Raw genomic sequence first — 20577 nt, 5'->3', positions numbered from 1 at the left:
TAAACCTTAGGGGAGAGACACTGTTGTATTCTTTCTACTAAATATATTCATATATAGATTCTCCACAACTTCCTTTGGTAGCAGGTTCCAGATTTTTATCACCTTGATAGTATATTAACTCTGTTTCCTTATGGACTGTTTGTTTTATTAATCAAACCAACCTATGCAGAGAGAGTCATGTTGATACAATTAAGCTGCAGTTACTGTATAATTCACATGCTACATCTTATGTGATGTTTCTTTCTCCTTTAGGCTGCTGATTTGAGTAAACCAATAGATAAAAGGATATACAAAGGAACACAGCCTACCTGTCATGACTTCAACCATCTAACCGCCACAGCAGAAAGTGTTTCTCTACTTGTGGGCTTCTCTGCAGGCCAAGTCCAGCTTATAGATCCAATTAAAAAAGAAACTAGCAAACTATTTAATGAAGAGGTAAGTGATGTTACTTTTGTAGTGTCTTACTGTAAGATTGCCTTTTAAAAAAAAACAAACTTATACCAAAGTTAAAAGGCTTTTCAGTGGGAAAAAAAAACCCAAAACAAAAAGCAGCCTGTTCTTGATTAATATTCCCCCTTATAGAAGCAGTGTATTGTTATGGAAAATACTTAAACACATTATGAGATTGACTTTTAATGTACAAGAGAGCAAAGATGAAATACTTTGTAAAAATTAAGCAGTTCCTAGCTATCTCATTTACAAAGTGAGAGTTGGAGGTGTTCATATTTTTAGAAAATTGGGTATGGTAGCTATTTCCTCCAGTTTGATAGCTTTTGCCATAAGCTGTTTAAAACTCTAATATTTCTTTTGTCTATGTGATGAAGAAAGACATCAGCATTATTTGGCCAAAGGGTAGTAGTCTTGGAAACATTGCTTGGGCATAATATTGCCTTTGACATGGTTTGGAATCCTGGCAATTTTAATTGGGTCGCATGAAACAGCTATTGCTAATGGCATTGCATGAATCAGGGTTTCCAGTGTGTTACATTGTGGCCTGCCAGAAGCTAGCTAGACTTGTGTAGTCAGTTAAGGAACATGTCAGGGCTCATAATTTGTCACCAAATCAGACTGTCACTGGAGTTTGAAAGCTGTGGGAGTGGCTTTTTAGCCCCAAATTGCGTGTATCATTTTAAGTAATCAGCTTTCTCTTCTTTTCCCTTCAACGTTCAGTTCACGTCTCCCCACTGGCTGCCCATCCACCTCCGTATCAAACGGAAACTGTTTACCCTTAGCTTTAAAGCACTCAGTCAGTTCACCCCATCCTACCTCACCTCACTAATTTCCTCCTCCAGCCCAGCCTGCACACTCCGCTCGTCTGGTTCCAGCTTACTCACCGTGCCCCGATCTCATCTATCTTGCCGCCAACCCCCTTTCCCATGTCCTCCCTCTGGCCTGCAACTCCTTCCCCTTCCGTGTACTCCAGGCCACCACCCTGTCCACTTTCAAAGCATTACTAAGGTCACGTCTCCAAGAGGCCTTCCCTGATTAAGCCCTCTTTTCCCCAGTCCACTCTCCCTTCTGCATCATCTCTGCACTTCAATCTGTGATCTTTGGATGGTTGATACTCGCCCCATCCCCAGTTTCACAGCACTTATGTACGTATCTTTAAATTATATATTACAAATTACTTAATCGTATTAAAGTCAGTCTCCCCCTCTAGACTGTAAACTCACTGGACAGGGAACAGGACTGCTAATTCTGTTATATTGTACTCAAGTGCTTAATGCAGTGCTCTGCACATGGCAAGCACCCAGTAAATACCATTGATTGATCTTTATTTCTCCCCATCCCGTCTTACCTTGCATGTTCCTTGCGTGCTATACTTAGCAGATAGAGGAAGGAGAGCTAGGGACAGGTGTTGGGCTGGGCAATGGGTGATTTAGGGAAAGTCCGATATTCAGTAATCTTTATGCTCTTTCCTTGAAGTAAGGGCCAAAGAGGTTGGCATGCCTGTTTTACAGATGTGGAAATTGAGGCACAGGAGGTTTTAAGTGACTTGGTGAAACTTATATCATGGTGAAATGTGCATGACACAGGGCAGGAAGTCAGGCTAATTTTATTTTACCTGCTTTGGGTTGTCAGGGTTATGAGGCTGGTCATGGACCTCCCTGGAGCCTCTCGTGGGAGTAGATTTGTAACTCAAGTTGATGTATGCTAGCTACTATCCCACATACCCTTGGGGGATATTTGAGGTATGCTTACAAACTCTAAAGGCTCTGTCTTCAGAGCAGTCACTCTACTAAGCGCTTGGGAGAGAACAGTGTAATGGATCTGTTCGACACATTCCCTGCCCACAAAGAGCTTACTGTTTGAGGGGGAGACAGACAATATAAATTAGTAAACTGCAGATATGTATATAAGTGTGGAGGAGAAAAGCCTAGTAGAAAGATCATGGGCCTGGCAGTTAGAAGGACCAGGGTTGTAATCCCAGCTCTGCCATTGGTCTGCCAAATCACTTAACTTCTCGGTGCCTCAGCAGTGGGGATTAAGACTGTGAGCCCTATGCGAGAGAGGGACTGTGTCCACCCCGATTAACTTAAATCTACGTCAGTGCTTAATGCAGAGCCTAACACTTGGTAAATGCTTAACAAATACCATAAAAAAGTGCTGTGGGGTTGAGGGAGTGGTGAATAAAGAGAGCAAATGTAGTACAAGGGTGACACAAAAGGGAGTGGGAGAGGAGGAAGTGAGGGCTTGGTCAGGGAAGGCCTCTTGGAAATGTGCCTTCAATAAGGCTTTGAAGGTGGGGGAAAGTAACTGTCCGTCAGATATGAAGAGGGAAGACATTCCAGGGCAGAGGCAGGACGTTGTCAAGGTTGGAGGTTGGCAGTGAGGTAGGTGAGATTGAGGGACAGTGAGTAGGTTGGCGTTAGAGTGAAGTGTGTGGGCTGGGTTGTAGTAGGGGAACAACAAGGTAAGGTAGAGGGCAAGGGGATTGGTTGCTTTAAAGCCGATGATAAGGAGTTTCTGTTTGATGCAGAGGTGGATGGGGAACCACTGAAGGTTCAAAGGGAGCTGAATGATCAGGGTGGCTCTCTGGGTGTCTGATTATTCAGGGAGGAACTTATACCTGTCTCATCAGGAGTAACCTCAAGTTGATGGACATCAGAGCTGAAAAGTCTTGTATTTCAATCTGTCAATCAGGTGTGATGGTAGAGTTATGGGGGTTCGCTTTGGGTTAAGACCAATGACATGTTTTTGGACACTGCTGTTTCCGGACTGGGCCTTAATGGAGGACAAGTAAGGATCAGTTTTGGTGATTGAGAGTTAGAATTTTATGTGTTTGTTTCCCCCCCTCCACCACTCCCCAGAAACGTTCTCTGGGTCTGCGTGACGGTCTCTCTGGGTGTGCTTCTGAAGCCGAGCATTAGATTTGCCCTGATCCTTGTTTCTTAAATCTCAAATTTTCATTTTAAAATGTCATTCGATGTTAAGCCTTCTATTTTGGCGTACATAAAATTGGAAAATGTGTTCATGATGATAATTCAGTGTAGATATAGTAGAAATCTATAGTAGAAATAGTTCCCTGTTGAAGTTAACGAAGACTCTTCGTTCCTGACATTCTCCTCCCCTTGCTTCCTCCCTTCTCATTACTCCTCCTCCCTTCTCCTTCCTCACCTATCCTCCTCCTTCAAGGCACTGTAGAACCCATACACGGTTCTGCTCCCTGGGAGGTTTATCATCAGGGTCCAGTACAGAGAAGGAATGCCATTCCTTGCTCAAGGTGAGCTAAAAGTCTCTTGTAACTAGATTCATTCATTCATTCAGTCGTATTTATTGAGCGCTTACTGTGTGCAGAGCACTGTACTGAACACTTAGAAAGTACAATTCAGTAACAGAGACAGTCCCTATCCAAAAACGGGCTCACAGTGTAGAAGGTGGGAGACGGACAACAAAACAAGTAAGCAGGCATCAATAGCATCAGTATAAATAGGATTATAGATATATCATCATCATCATCATCATCATCAATCGTATTTATTGAGTGCTTACTATGTGCAGAGCACTGTACTAAGCGCTTGGGAAGTACAAATTGGCAACATATAGAGACAGTCCCTACCCAACAGTGGGCTCACAGTCTAAAAGGGGGTAATGATATATTATTATTATATTAATGATATATTAATAATATAATTATTAATTTTATATTTTATATTAATTATAGATAATTAATTATTGTGTAATATAATATTTTATATTAATTATATATTATATTAATTATTATAATTATATTATATATAATTATATTATGTGATTATATTAATTGTATATTAATGATATATGCATATCATTAATAAAGTAAATAGAATAATAAGTACGTACATATATGCAGAAGTGCTGTAGGGCAGGGGAGAGAGCAGAGGAAGGGAGTCAGGGCGACGGAGGGGAGGAGGAGCAGAAGAAAAGGGGGGCTTAGTTTTGGAAGGCCTCCTGGAGGAGGTGAGCTTTCAGTAGAGCTTTGAAGGGGGAAAGTGGGATCGTTTGGCGGATATGAGGAGGGAGGGCATTCCGGGCCAGGGGGAGGACGTGGGCCGGGGGTCGACCGTGGGACAGGTAAGAAAGAGGCACAGTGAGAAGGTTAGCGGCAGAGGAGCGGAGTGTGTGGCCTGGGCTGTAGAAGGAGAGAAAGGAGGTGAGGTAGGAGGGGGCAAGGTGATGGAGAGCTTTGAAGCCAATAGTGAGGAGTTCTGGCTAGATACGAAAGTTGATAGGCAACCACTGGAGATTTTTGAGGAGGGGGGGTGACATGCCCAGAGCGTTTCTGTAGGAAGACAATCCAGGCAGCAGTGTGAAGTATAGACTGAAGTGGGGAGAGACAGGAGATTGGGAGATCAGAAAGGATGCTGATGCAGTAATCCAGTTGGGATATGATGAGTGATTGTAATACCAAGGTAGCGGTTTGGATGGAGAGGAAAGAGCGGATCTTGGTGATGTTGTGACGATCTTTTAATGGTAGTACATTTTGGTGGTCCACAGGACCAGACAACTACATCCAAAACCTTCTCCTTCCTTCTCAGGCCTGAGTTCAGGGTTCAGAGTCCTAGAAAGGTAAAGACAAAGCAAACACCCACAGAAATGATTCTCTAGCTTTGACTTAGGCACTTACTATGTGAATAATCAGTTCTGGCAAGTAGAAAGACAGTCCTGAACTTGATTCTTAGCAGCCCAGAAAGGCTGATTTCCAAATTGAAAGTAAACTAACAGTTGATTGGCAGTAAATCCCTTTTCTTTCAAAACAGGTAGAATCATCCAGGAAGAACTGTTAATTTGGGTGTCAAAAACAAATGCTGTTTCCACATTAGACACACCTTTCATTGTGCGGGAAAAGACGGGTTAAGAAGTAGTAAAGTTGTTGAAGTGTGGGGTGTCATTTTGAGAAACTGGAAAAAAAAGAAATTGAATATTCCGCAATCCTCTGGATATTTTCATTAGAGTCACTTTCTCTACCTTAAGGAGTCATAAATTAATGGGTAGAACACTGGAATTGCCTTTTCTGAGATTGGAAGATTTTAATTTTTTAATCAGAGCCCTTGTTCTTAGGAGGAGCGTCTGAACAAGGCAGATTGTAACCAACTACTCAGTAGCCTCATTTCTGGGTCTCTTTTCCTTACTTGAGTACTAGCGCGTGATCCAGAGAAGTGAGCCACCGCTTTATACAGTTCATTTTATTATAGCAGGAGAGGGAAATGTAGGTTAGTGGTCTAGGGGAGATTTCCCACCTGTCCCCAGTGTATATTCAGAAGTATGCCTAATAAGGGGGGGACTAAGCAAAAGAGAATACTTTCCTGTCAGATTGAGAGGAAAGACAGGCTAATTTATAGGGAGACCATGGGTCCTGTCTTTGCATAACCTTGTTGGGACATGATGTTTCAGCGATTTAGTGTCTGCATTGGCAGGTCTTTCCACTAGAAATTAAGAAAGACAAGTGTCAGGTTGGCATTTATGGCTTCTGAGATGGCAGGGAGCAGCATGGTTAGAGTGTGGGCCTTGGAGCCAGTCAATCAATCTTATTTATTGAGTGCTTACTATGTGTAGAGCACTGTACTCAGTGCTTGGGAGAGTCTTGTCTTATGCTGTCGAGTCGTCTCCGACCCATAGCGACGCCATGGACGCGTCTCTCCCAGAACGCCCCACCTCCACCCGCAGTCGTTCTGGTAGTGGAGCCATAGGGTTTTCTTGGTAAAAATACAGAAAGTGGTTTACCGTCGCCTCCTTCCACACAGTCCTCCTTCCACACAGTCTCCGCCTTCGACTCTCTTCCGTGCCGCTGCTGCCCAGTACAGGTGAGTTGTGACTTCTAGCAGATTGCCTTCCAACTCACTAGCTACTGCCCAAGCTAGGAATGGAATGGGTAGGCCTCTGCTAACCACACAGTCCGCAGTTGGACACATGTCCCACGGGGTTCACAGTCTTAATCCCCATTTTAGACGAGGTAACTGAGGCACAGAGAAGTGACTTGTCCAAGGTCACACAGCAGACAAGTGGCAGAGCCAGGATTAGAACCCAGCTCCACCTGGCTCCCAGGCTCATGCTGTATCCACCACGCCGTGTCATGGAAGGCTTCCTGGAAGAGATGTGCCTTCAGTGGAGTTGCTGAAAATGAAGAAGGTTGGCGGCGAGATAGAGGAGATCGAGGTACAGCGAGTAGGTTGGCAGTAGAGGAGTGATGTGTGATGGCTGGGTTGTAGCAGGAGAGTAGTGAGGTGAGATAGGAGGGGGCAAGGTGACTGCTTTAAAGCTGATAGTAAGGAGTTTTTGTTTTGATGCGAAGGTGGATGGGCAACCCCTGGAGGTTTTTGAGGAGCGGGGAAATGTGCTGAAGGTTTTTGTAGAAAAATGATATGAAGACCTGGGTTCTCATCCTGGCTCTGCCACTTGTCTGCTTTGTAACCTCAGGCAAGCCACTCAACTTCTATGTACCTCACCTCATCTGTAAATTGGGAATTTAAAGACTGAGCTCCGTGTGGGACCTGGGCTGTGTTCAACCTGATTAGCTTGTTTCTACTCCAGGGCTTAGTAAGGTGCCTGGCACAAAGCAGGTGCTTGACAAATACCCCCCCCTTCCTTCCTCTCCCCCTCGCCCCCCTCTCTATCCCCCCCCATCTTACCTCCTTCCCTTCCCCACAGCACCTGTATATATGTATATATGTTTGTACATATTTATTACTCTGTTTATTTATTTTGCTTGTACATATCTATTCTATTTATTTTATTTTGTTAGTATGTTTGGTTTTGTTCTCTGTCTCCCCCTTTTAGACCGTGAGCCCACTGTTGGGTAGGGACTGTCTTTATATGTTGCCAATTTGTACTTCCCAAGCTCTTAGTACAGTGCTCTGCACACAGTAAGCACTCAATAAATACGATTGATGATGATGATGATTAAAAAAAAAAAAAAGAAAGGACCCTGAAAAATGTCCTATTTTTCCATATTGAAGTAGTGCTGGGGCCCAGTAATCGGATGAAGCTCAACGTGAATTGTCACTAGAAATCTGTTTTTTAAATATTGTATTGTTGGCAATGATGAGATTGGGAAGGGACAATCTGAATAGCTTTGTAAACATCCAGAGACTTTTCTCAGTGGATGGCACAGAGTACCTCGGCGTAAGAAAACAATAAAGCAACTATGTGCTCAGGGATGAGGTGATGGTTGAAGGGCAGGGAGAAGAATATGCTGACTTTGGGTACCACAGCATCTCTTAAGAAATGTTAACCATTGTGGGTAGCAAAGTAGTCTCTCGAATTTTAGAATATAAATAATATTACATACTCCAGGAAATCCAGCTTGCACTTTTTGTACATCTCATATACATCTCACATTTATATGATAGGGAAAGAACTCTTCAATTCCCAAGCCTCCTGCCAAGTTACATGACTTAGTGCCAGCTTGGCAGTTACAATGAGGAGCAGAAGTTTGTGAAGTTAAAGATGGTTCATGAATATTTAAATCAGAATTTGAGCAATCATTGCTGGAGTAGGGCAGGAATCAAATATGAATGCATGTGGGCTTTCCAGAGGGTTTGTAGATCATGTGTGTGTAAGGGATCTTAAAAAGGCAAGAAGATTTGGGCAGGCCTTTACTCTTGCCATCTAACTTTAGCTTTCAGCTGCCATCCTTAGGGAAATTCTGGTGAAGGCCCTGTGTACGTGATAGTCCAGGAAGAAAAGGATTTTGATTAGAATGGGCATATTGCTTTCTATAATAATAATAATAATAATAATAATAATAATAATGGCATTTGTCAAGCGCTTACTATGTGCAGAGCACTGTTCTAAGCGCTGGGGGGGAGATACAAGGTGATCAAGTTGTCCCATGTGGGGCTCACAGTCGTAATCCCCATTTTACAAATGAGGTCATTGAGGCTCAGGGAAGTGAAGTGACTTGCCCAAGGTCACACAGCAGACATGTGGCGGAGTCGGGATTCGAATCCATGACCTCTGACTCCAAAGCCCGTGCTCTTTCCACTGAGCCACACTGTTTCTCTTTCTATCTGACTGACCTAGACCTGCCCTTCCATTGTCAGGTGATAGCTTTGGTCAAACCAGTTGTTAGATATCCCAGAGAAGCAGCGAGGCTCAGTGGGAAGAGCATGGGCTTTGGAGTCAGAGGTCATGGGTTCAAATCCCTGCTCTGCCAATTGTCAGCTGTGTGACTTTGGGCAAGTCACTTAACTCCTCTGGGCTTCAGTTACCTCATTTGTAAAATGGGGATTAAGACTGTGAGCCCCCCGCGGGACAATCTGATCACCTTGTAATCTTCCCAGTGCTTAGAACAGTGCTTTGCACATAGTAAGCGCTTAATAAATGCTATTATTATTATTATTATTGTTCTCCAAAAGTGGATAGCCACCAGATCAGATCGTGGAACGAGCTCCAACTTTTCATTGTGAGCAAGGGGTGGAGCACCGGGCTTTTTGAAGGGACAAGGGAGAAATAGGAGAGGGAAATGACGGACGGGGTGGGGTGGGAGGAAGAGGGTGTGAGACTGCCTTTTCTATTGAAGTCAATATCGGTATAGATTCTTGGTCCTGAAGCTTTCATCGTCACTGAGGCTCATCCATGATTTTCAGCGGAAAATCTCATGACCATTATCACTCTCGAAGTGTCTAGTACTGGTCCCTCTAGACAGGTGGGCAGGGAATGTGTTTGTTTATTGTTATAGTGTATTCTCCCAGATGCTTGATACAGTGCTCTGCACGGAAGTGCTCAGTGATACGATTGAGTGACTAGTACAGTGACCTGTACACAGAAGCTGTAGACATCCAGTGAAGGAATTTACTTTGCCTGCTGCAATGTTGTCCTCTCACTCCCTTCCTCCTTCTCGTCCTCCAGAGTTGCTTCTGGTACTTTGCTCCCATTCCTGGCCTGCGGGACCAGAGCGGAGGCTGCTCTTGCCCCTGGGTGTGTTGCCTGTGGACGTGAGCCATTCCCTTGCCTTCCCGCTTCAGGGAGCATGTCGGTTAGAGAGTACGCTCCCTAGCACTCCTCACACAGAAGGCACTCAGTAAAAACCGTCAATAATGATGGTATTTGTCAAGTGCTGTTCTAAGCCCTGGGGTAGATGCAAGCTAATCCCGTTGGGCACCTTCCCTACCCCACGTGGGGCTCACAGCCTTAATCCCCATTTTACAGGGGAGATAGCTGAGTCACAGAGAAGTGACGTGACTTTCCCAAGGTCACACGGCAGACAAGTGGCGGAGCTGGGATTAGAACCCAGGTCTTTCTGATTCCTAGGCCTGTGCTGTATACGTTACGTGTTTCCCATTGATTGGTCAGCTGCATAGCCCCCAGCCGTAAGAGTTCAGTCATCACCGAGTTGTGGGACTGGCCAGAGGCTGCTGGCAGCCTCAGTGCCTGTGAGGAAGGGAATGGCTCACCCCCAATCCATCAATCATATTGATCAAGGGCGTACTGCCTGCAGACCACTGTACTAAGCACTCGGGAGATACAGTATAGCAGAGTTGGTAGACACATACCCTGCCCACAGTGAGGTTACAGTCTAGAGGGGTAGGAGGCAAGAGCAGTCTTAATAATAATAATTGCTATTGTTATTATGGTGTTTATTAAGCACTAACTATGTGCCAGGCACTGCATTAAGTGCTGGGGTAGAAACAAGCAAATCGGGTTGGACACAGTCCCTGTCCCACATGGGCCTACAGTCTTAATCCCGATTTTCCAAATAATAATAATGATAATGATGGCATTTATTAAGCGCTTACTATGTGCAAAGCACTGTTCTAAGCGCTGGGGAGGATACAACGTGATGAGGTTGTCCCACGTGGGGCTCACAGACTTAATCCCCATTTTACAGATGAGGGAAATGAGGTAACTGAGGCCCAGAGGAGTGAAGCGATTTGCCGAGGTCACACAGCAGACAACTGGCGGAGCCGGGATTAGAACCCATGACCAGCCTTCGGATTTACAGTCCAGTGAACGCAATGGGACCCCAACAGGGGACCAGGCCCGGGCTGTGTCCTGCCAGCGGAGGGCAAGGGTTAGGACTATCACCTTGGCTCTACCTCTGGCTTCTCTCTAATTCCAAGGGATGAGGTAAATCATCAGTCATCATCAATCGTATTTTTTGAGCACTTACTGTGTGCAGAGCACTGTACTAAGCGCTTGGGAAGGACAAGTTGGCAACATATAGAGACAGTCCCTACCCAATAGTGGGCTCACAGGGGGAGAAGCCTTTTAAATTGCCCCTAAATCTTTGGGGTGGGGCTAAATGGACTTGTTCCATGGGGTTAATCTTAAATCCACGGGGGCAGTCACCCTCATTGTCCCCGGGAGTGGATGCTTACATCCAGATCAGTGACCCTGTTCCCCCCAATTTATTCATTCGTTCAGTCACATTTATTGAGCGCTTACTATGTGCAGAGCACTGTACTAAGCCCTTGGAAAGTACAATACAGCAGAGAGAAATGATCCCCGCCCACAACGGGCTCACAGTCTGTCCCATTCATTTTCATCCGCTGCTGAACAAAGCCGTAGTGTTTTGATGAAAACTTAAAATGTGATACTGTTGGAGCACATGGTTATTGGCCTCTGAGAGCTGATATGTGCCTCATTTTGGCATACTTGGCCAGTGAGTGTTAGAGGTTCCAAGCGTGTGACGTTAACGAAATCCTTTCTAGAAGCCTGTAAATGTTTAGAACAAAGCTCAGAAGATTTTAAGGAATTATCCTTAAATGATAGGGTTCAAGCGAGGTTTGCTTCCAGGAAATAAAGGCTAAAATATTGCCACTGTGACCCATACTGTCATCAGTTTGGGTGTTTTTCCATGTTCGGCTGATTCTGAGTTAAAGGAAAGAGGAACACTCAATCCCTAATGGCCTCAAAAATTATTGCAGTTCTGCAGTGTAACGATGTGGGCATTATAAAAAATGCTCTGGTTTTCTCCTTAAGGAAATTATATGCTCATCCATTTTACAGTGCATTCCATTTATCATTCTGCAATTGGAGTTTATTCCCTGACTATAGTTGTTCATCTCTCTCAAAAAGGCCCAAGAACATGCATCCTCGAAAGTAATAAAGTGCATTTTTATAAAGGGTGCTTTGGCACACAATTTACCCAGCTCAACTCCGTAGACTTAGTAATTTGGCTCTATTTACAAGGCTTACATTTGAAAAACAGCTGTTTGCAGTAAGGCATTCAGACTTCGGCTTTCTGTATGGCACACACTTTTTCTGTGTGTGTGAGATATGGGCTGGAGGAAAATTCCAGCAGGCAGCAAACTCAGAATTGTCTAAATGTAAGTAACGAGTCCAGTTCTTAAACCGCCTTAGTTTGGTCCTTGGCAAGAAGTTAGGCATTTGGGGAGGAGCGTTTCCTCTTTCAAGTCACTTTTTAGGGCCCTTGCTAAATGCACTGCCCTAGAGAAGCAGCGTGGTTTAGTGGATAGAGCAGCACGGCCCTGGGAGTCCGAAAGACATGGGTTCTAATCCCAGCTCAACCGCTTGTCTGCTGTGTGGCTTTGGGCGGGTCGCTTCGCTTCTCTGGGCCTCGGTTCCCTCATCTGGAAAACGGGGATGAAGATTGTGAGCCCCATGTGGGACAACCTGATCATCTTGTATCCTCCACAGCGCTTGGAACAGTGCTTTGCACATAATAAGTGCTTAACAAATGCCATTTTTATTATTATTATTATTATTATTATTATTATTATTATTATTGCTCTTGTTAAGCGCTTACTATGTGCCAAGCACTTTTCTGAGCGCTGGGGTAGCTACAAGTTAATCAGGTCAGACACGGTCCCTGTCCCACATGGGGCTCACAGTCTCATCCCCCCATTTTACAGATAAGGGAACTGAGGTGCAGAGAGGTTGGGCAACTTGCCCAAGGTCACACAGCAGGCATGTGGCCCCTTCCTCCCTTCAAAGCCCTTTTATTTGTACATATTTATTCTATTTATTTTATTTTGTTAATTTGTTTCATTGCCTCCCCCTTCTAGACTGTGAGCCCACTGTTGGGTAGGGATCATCTGTATATGTTGCCAACTTGTACTTCCCAAGCGCTTAGTACAGTGCTCTGCACACAGTAAGTGCTCAATAAATACGATTGAATGAATGAATGAATGCTGTGACCTTGGGCAAGTCACTTCACCTCTCTGTGCTTCAGTTACCTCATCTGTAAAATGGCGATTAAGACTGTGTGAGCCCCACATGGGACAGGGACTGTGTCCAACCCAATTTGCTTGTATCCACCCCAGCATTTAGTACAGTGCATGACACATAATTAAGCACTTAACTAATACTAGAATTATTATTATTATTAGTGATTACAGGCCATGCTCCTCTCAGAGTGCCCTAACTTATTACCAGGAAGTGAGTTTAGGCATTAGGAGAATTAGGCTTATTACAAAAACACCATTTCCAGGGTCGTAATTGGTGCTCGAAGCGAGAGAAGGAAAAAAAAAGCCATTCAGATATATATATTTTTTTCAGTTGGAGAAATAAAGGAATGGCCTATTGTAAAAGTACCAGGGTGATTTCTGGCTCTTCTGAAAAGGATGGTTGGCTTTTTTTTTTTTGAATCCTACTCCATTTCCAAAACGCTCATAATGACAAGAAACTTAGCAGGCTGCCCTTAAAGTTGGTCCTGAAATAATCCTGGAGTGGTATTATCTAGGGATCAGGGGAACTGATTTCACGTCTTGACTTGATTGCCGTCTTGCTGGGTGGCTTTAGTTACGAGAGAACTTCTTGCTGTCCCATTGGCAAGGGAAGGCCCCCAACCTGCGGATAGGATGGCTAGAATTGAAGCAACCCCTCGTGCCATTTCATAACCTTTTGGAAGGTAGTATTTAGATAAATTCAACTATATTGTTATTATCTACCTTTCTATCCCTGATCCTTTTCCAGCTGTAGAATCTCACAGTTTCAGGAAAAGATCAGAAGTAGGGCACAGGCCTGGGAATCAGAAGGTCTGCAAATATATTGTAGTAAGTACGGAAGCGTTTGTATTATTCAGGAGGATGCCACAAATCATGGGGCATAGTCATTAGATTGTAAACGCATTGAGGGCAGGAACCGTATCTCACTTTTCTTAGCTCTCAAGTCTGTACTGTTTATTGTTGCAGTCCCAGAAGAGAAGCAGTGTGGCCTAGTGGATAGAGCACAGGCTTGGGAGTCCGAAGGGCCTGGGTTCTAATCCTGTCTCCACCACTTGTCTGCTTGCCTTAGGGCAAGTCTCTTCACTTTTCTAGGCCTCAGTTACCTCACTTGTAAAATGGGGATTGAGACTGTCTGCCCTACGTGGGACAGGAACTGTGCCAACCTGATTAAGTTGTGACAGTGCTCGGCACATAATAGTGCTTAACAATTACCATAAAAATATGAGGGAATATGCTTGGTACATGTCTGTCTGTTGCCAACTTGTACTTCCCAAGCGCTTAGTACAGTGCTCTGCACACAGTAAACTCTCAATAAATACGATTGATGATGATGATGACTTGAAGGCCAGCCCAGCCCCACCCCGCATGACACCCACCATTTTCTGGACAACTGTTTTAGAATGACACCTAAAGTCTCATCCAAGGACATACGAGTGCCCCATGAGTGAGACCCAACTAAACTAAGATTTTTATTTTAGTTGTCTTCTGGAGCAGTAGGTACTTGTTCTATATTAAGAATTTTCATGTCATTTAGTAGGTGCTACAGAGAAAGATGTTATTGAACATAAAATTCATGATTTATTTATTTTACATCAGTTTTATATATATATATATATAAAAAGAAGCGTATATGAGAAGCAGCGTGGCTCAGTGGAAAGAGCACGGGCTTTGGAGTCAGAGGTCGTGGGTTCAAATCCCAGCCCGGCCAATTGTCAGCTGTGTGACTTTGGACAAGTCACTTCACTTCTCTGGGACTCAGTTACCTCATCTGGAAAATGGGGATTAAGACTGTGGGCCCCATGTGGGACCACCTGATCACCTTGTAACCTCCCCAGCGCTTAGAACAGTGCTTTGCACATAGTAAGTGCTTAATAAATGCCATTATTATTATATATATATCATCATCATCAGTCATATTTATTGAGCGCCTACTATGTGCAGAGCACTGTACTAAGCGCTTGGGAAGTCCAAATTGGCAACATATAGAGACAGTCCCTACCCAACAGTGGGCTCACAGTCTAAAAGGGGGAGACAGAGAACAAAACCAAACATACTAACAAAATAAATAGAATAGATATGTACAAATAAAATAAATAAATAAATAAATAGAGTAAAAATATATATATATATCGTTAACCCAAGCCCTCAGCGGACCCTCCCCCAGGAAAGGAAGTGGAATCTGTGGTTCAAGCATGTTGGACTTTACTGCCAAATGACGTGTAGCGGCGGATCACACAGCCTACCTATCCCGGGCCCCATCCCGGCTTTGAATCCTGTCCTTCTCTTGCCTCCGGGCTACTCCACCCAAGGTGTTGTCATGGTCAGGCCCTGGGTCAGTGCCAGTAGTGTTAGCAGCCTTATCTGGATTTGGCCGGCTGGCCTCCTTGGATCTGCCTGTCAACAGGTCAGGGGTCCTGGGGCCCCTTCTGTCCTGTGGGTTGGGGTCCTGAAGTCCCTTCTCTCGTCTCTTATCCGGCCCTTCCAGGCTAGGGTGGGCTCCTCTCCACAGTGACTTCGTCCCAAAGAAGCAGAAGCAGTAGAAGTATTTACATCTCGATGCTCCATCTAAGGACATTTCTTTTACAATAGCAGTTTGTCTCGACAGGAAAAAAAAAATGCTTGGGAATTCATGACTGCCTCTGAGTAGAGTGGAAATAAAAATATCTTTAACCTTTCACATATTACAGGAGGTTATATATAGTTTTATTGAATATTTTTAAACACAGTTTGTGTATCCCAGCTGAAAACTACACTTGATTTTAGACTGTGAGCCCACTGTTGGGTAGGGACTGTCTCTATATGTTGCCAACTTGTACTTCCCAAGCGCTTAGTACAGTGCTCTGCACACAGTAAGCTCTCAATAAATACGATTGATGATGATGATGATGATTAACTCTAGTTTACCATTAGTGCTTATCCCAGTTTGCTTAATAGCCTTGGTGCTCTGGAGCTGGAAAGTTGAAGTTGTCTATAAGCCACAACATATGCAGTACCTGAAGTGCCATTTTTGCCGTGATTTTTCCATAGTGACCACATTCATTTGTAGGGCCTCAATTAGTGGTATTTATCGAGCACTTTGTGTGCAGAGCACCCTACTAAGTACTTGGGAAGGGTACAAGAGAATTAGTAGGCACGATTTCTGCCTGCTGTCTTTGCAACAATGCTGATAAATATTTTTCTGTAGCGTTGACAGTTGTTTAAAATCATATCAAGCTAAACTAAGCGTTAGTGATTTTAACCCCCTACAACACCCAAATGCCTCACCTTGAGAACCAGTCCGAACCTTGCTCTGGATTTGTCTTCTCCTTTAGCCAGAAACAGGCAAGGGATGAAGGTGGACTAGTGGTTAGGCCAGCCCACTCCACCCCTCATTGTTAATGGCATCACCAACGGCTCAGTGCCCGTAGGCTCAGCCCTGTCTTTAAACTGGCCAAGCTGAGATTCATTCAAGTGGTGTTTACTCAAGTGCCTACTCTCTGGAGGACAGTGTACCAAGCACTGGGGAAACGGAAAGTGACACAGGTGAGAATTAAACACAGTCCTTGGCCCTCAGAAGGACTCATAATCCTAGAATGAGGGGGGAGGGAATTAGCAGTGGACCCACAAGGAAAGATTTAAATGATAAAAATGGCTAAAAGGCGTAAGAAACACAAACAGTGAAAACAATAAGAAGTAGAAGGCAGTTTGGGGATTCCTCGCTGATGGGGCAGTCCGATCCAAAATCCAACAGCCACAACCTCCCCAACGTTTTAAAGTTTTTTATGGTAAGGCCACTGCTTGTTCTTTTGGCCCCACTCCAGGACACACTGGGGTTGCTCTGTCCCCATCCCCCTCACCCCAGCCATAATGTGGTGGGAAAGGCTGCCTTGTTGTTGTTTTTTTCCTCCTCTGCTGTTACCCAGCCTCCTGGTTTGCAAATCTTGTAAACTGTTTTTGCATGTATAAACTGGGAGATCTAGAACTATGCAAGCCAGTTGCTGATACATGTGCTGCTTCAACACCTAAAGGCATGGTACCCAAACCAGAGCCGCTTAAAGTAGACAAAATAGGCTAATGGCGCCAGACAGGTTACTACTGGCCCAAATCCTGGAGCCAAAATGGGCTTAAACTGTGCCTACAGAAAGCCTTGTTCCAGGCAAGTGAAAATGGAAAATAAGACCAACAGTACTAGGTCAGTATTCCTTTAGCTGCTGAGGCTTACTTAGGTCCAATACCTTGCCTCTAGAAACTTGGTAATTATAGGAAAGGGTAAAGAAATTCTGTGAGCCACAGAGAATTTTTTGCAAGCCCCGAGGATCTTTTGAGCCTTTGTGCAAGGCCTGGGATATTCCCACCTCAGTAATACAACAAGATAATAAGGCAAGTCAGGATATGAAATGAGACCCAAGAAACCTTTTTGCTCTTACCACTACTTTTGGCATACTTGCTGAAGTCTGCAAATTGCCCCTTTCAGGGAATATTAATTTTTATATATTTAACAGTAAAGAAGGCTGGTTTCACTGTACTTTCTGGGAAGCCCTGGGAGGTGGGGGGGTGGGGCAACCCAATTTAAAATGTCAGCTGATCATTTTTTATTAGTCTGAAGGGTGTTTTTACATGAAGAGCAGAGAACCTAGTTACTATTCTGCCGACTCCAGGTTACCAGTTTATAGTAGAAGGAGTTCAGCATATTTTCAACTTTTTATGTGTTCCTTGCCTGACTCCTTAAATGACGACTTTCCAACCCAATCTCTCCATGGATTGACCCCTTAAAAAGAATTCAAGGTAGATGGATGGCCAGTTTGACAGTGCTTTAATGGTGATAGTTGTTAAGCACTTTGTGCCAGGCACCGTACAAAGCGCTGGGGTGGAAGCAGGGTGGGTTGGACACATTCCCTGTCCCTTGTGGGGCTCACAGTCTTAATCCCCATGTTCCAGATGAGGTCACTGGGGTCCAGAGAATTGACGGGACTTGCCCAAGGTCAAATGGCAGAGTCGGGATCGGAGCCCAGGTCTTTCTGACTCCCAAGCCTGTGCTCTATCCACTAGGCCGCAACTGCTCTTTTAGATTCTTTTTGGTAGGCTTTTTCAGTGATGCTGTTATCGGTTACTAGCAGTATTGCCTGTTACTTTCATTTTAAATTTTAAAAGATGGAATAAAAAATAGAGAACAATAAGCTGCCTTGATAAAATTAAATCTGCTCTTGACATCATAAAGGACTTGACTGTATGTTTCCATAGCTGGTTCAGAATAAATAGAGGTTGATATGGTCATGTGATGTCAAGTGTCTGTAGTCCTGTTGAGCTGAGATTTAGAGGACTTTGATCACCTCAAGACTACTTTGCCATTCTTCCAGGTGGACCGGTGTCCTGTAGGAAGCCGGTGTTGCAGGCATTAAAATGGTGCATTTGGCATTTCAGATTTTTCTAGGAAGACCTTTGGAAATTTGAGAATTTCTTGTAAGCACCTTAACACTTGGCCTGAAAAACGGGAGGCCCCAGCGGGGATTCCATTTATCCCAGGGGGGGAATTTCCAGGTTGTTCCTTGGCTTTTGAAAAGAAACACTGTGTGACCTGAATTAATCTGAGGAAGTTGCAATAAAATTCCCTCAAATGCTAAGGTAAGAGGGAAACAGTGACCTACAAGAGTGCTCTTATTTCAAGCAACTCTTCCTTATGCGAGGTGCTATATACCCCCTCTCCCTCCCCAAGCCACGCGCACTTACATTCTCACTGGGTCTTTCTGAGGCTTACACTCTTGGCAAGACCATAGCAAGAACTCTTGCTTAATTTGTCAACGACCAGTAATTATGCTTTGTTTTTTTACTACAAAAAAGTTCAGTTGTTCATTTCTCACCTTTCCGATGGCTTGTTGTTTTTCTCTTGTTTTTCCAGAGACTAATAGACAAGTCCAGAGTAACCTGTGTAAAATGGGTGCCAGGTTCAGAAAGCCTTTTCCTAGTAGCCCATTCGAGTGGCAATATGTACTTGTATAACGTGGAACACACTTGTGGTACCACAGCCCCACACTACCAGCTTCTTAAGCAAGGAGAAAGCTTTGCCGTACACACTTGCAAGAGCAAATCAACAAGAAACCCTCTTCTTAAGTGGACAGTGGGAGAGGGCGCGCTGAACGAATTTGCTTTTTCCCCAGACGGGAAGTTCTTAGCGTGCGTGAGCCAGGATGGCTTCCTTCGGGTGTTCAATTTCGACTCAGTGGAACTGCACGGTACAATGAAAAGCTACTTCGGCGGGCTGCTGTGTGTGTGCTGGAGTCCAGACGGGAAGTACATCGTGACGGGCGGAGAGGACGATCTGGTAACGGTTTGGTCCTTCCTGGACTGTCGAGTGATCGCGCGAGGCCAAGGACATAAATCGTGGGTCAGCGTCGTGGCGTTCGACCCGTACACCACTAGCGTGGAAGAGAGCGACCCGATGGAATTCAGCGGCAGCGACGAGGATTTCCAAGACCTCCTGCACTTCGGCAGGGACCGGGCCAACAGTACCCAGTCTCGGTTATCCAAAAGGAACTCCACAGACAGCCGCCCAGTAAGTGTTACGTACAGGTTTGGCTCAGTAGGCCAGGACACACAGCTCTGCTTGTGGGACCTCACGGAAGACATTCTTTTCCCCCACCAACCACTGTCAAGAGCAAGGACGCACACAAACGTCATGAACGCCACGAGCCCGCCCGCGGGAAGCGGTGGAGCCAACCCCGGCAGCAACGGGAACAGTATCGCGACACCGGGAAACTCGGTCCCCCCTCCCCTCCCGAGGTCCAACAGCCTTCCGCATTCGGCCGTCTCAAACGCCGGCAGTAAAAGCAGCGTCATGGACGGGGCCATCGCTTCTGGGGTCAGCAAGTTCGCCACCCTCTCACTACACGACCGGAAGGAAAGGCACCACGAAAAAGACCACAAGCGAAACCATAGCATGGGACATATATCGAGCAAGAGCAGTGACAAACTGAATTTAGTTACCAAAACCAAAACGGACCCAGCTAAAACCTTGGGAACGCCCCTGTGTCCCAGGATGGAAGACGTTCCCTTATTAGAGCCTCTTATCTGTAAAAAGATAGCACATGAAAGACTGACTGTGTTAATTTTTCTTGAAGACTGTATAGTCACTGCTTGTCAGGAGGGATTTATTTGCACATGGGCAAGGCCTGGTAAAGGGGTAAGTTTTAATCCTTAATGCTGCATCAAGATTTAGAACTTGACTAGGTAGTGATTTTTTTTTTTTTTTTTGTGGGAGGGTGGGGTGCAAAATGAATGTTGAATGACATTTCTTTATGCTCAATGTAAAACGAAATGCATCAGAGCCATAATTTTGGATACTGCATGACCTGTTGTTGGGAATCATTTGAAATTTCACTTGAGTACATTTAAAAACTACAAAGACGTTTCCCTCTGGGGAGTATGGCAGGTGTGAAGGATCAGTTAAGTTTCCGGAATTCAGAACGATGGGGATTTTAAAATGCTCAGTTTAAACTGTCCACATTAAACTGATGAAAATTGGCTACACTTGTGAGTGTACTTTGCTTCATTCTAAATAAGCAGCCGTCAGCTCATCTGAATATAATTGGTTTCAAGGCCTTGTTAGAAATCACCACTAACTGTTTTGGAGTCTGTCTCAAATTTAACTGTAGGGACAAAGCGTGGAGCAGTATTGACTAAAATTATCCTAATGCTAGGGCAGAAACCTTTTTAAAAAGAAGAAAATCTGTAATTTTTAAAACACTCAAGTCTTTTTAAGACCATGAAAGTCCCATTTTTTTTCAGAGTGCTTGAAATGCAAAGTAAATTGGTATGTTAAATATGAACACAACTGTAAGGTTGTTATTGAAAGTTTGAATTTATAGCCCGAAGACTGTTACAGTTGTCCAAAACGTCTTTTGCCGCGATAGTCGAGTTCGTTTGTGCCCAAGACCACCTTGTCTTTTTCTCCCCCCGCCCCATTCTTTTCATTCCCTCCCCCAAAAATGCA

At 44.5% G+C, this 20577-nt stretch overlaps 1 protein-coding gene across 5 annotated transcripts in view; it reads left to right on the top strand.

Annotated features, from left to right (window-relative positions):
- The window catches only part of WDR20 (WD repeat domain 20), a 97945-nt gene that overhangs the window by 60797 nt on the left and 16571 nt on the right, over positions 1-20577 (top strand). For 4 of the 5 annotated variants that reach the window (XM_038743241.1, XM_038742873.1, XM_038743250.1 and 1 more), the window contains exons 2-3: positions 253-435; positions 18487-19767. In XM_038743241.1, coding sequence (XP_038599169.1) covers positions 253-435; positions 18487-19767 — 1464 coding nt within the window. The remainder of the gene's footprint in view (positions 1-252; positions 436-18486; positions 19768-20577) is intronic. The other variant, XM_038743259.1, reaches the window with a different exon arrangement.

The sequence above is a fragment of the Tachyglossus aculeatus genome, chromosome 1 (assembly GCF_015852505.1).
Source record: "Tachyglossus aculeatus isolate mTacAcu1 chromosome 1, mTacAcu1.pri, whole genome shotgun sequence".
In the NCBI taxonomy this organism is placed as follows: domain Eukaryota; kingdom Metazoa; phylum Chordata; class Mammalia; order Monotremata; family Tachyglossidae; genus Tachyglossus; species Tachyglossus aculeatus.
This window is presented reverse-complemented; position numbering and strand designations above follow the sequence as displayed.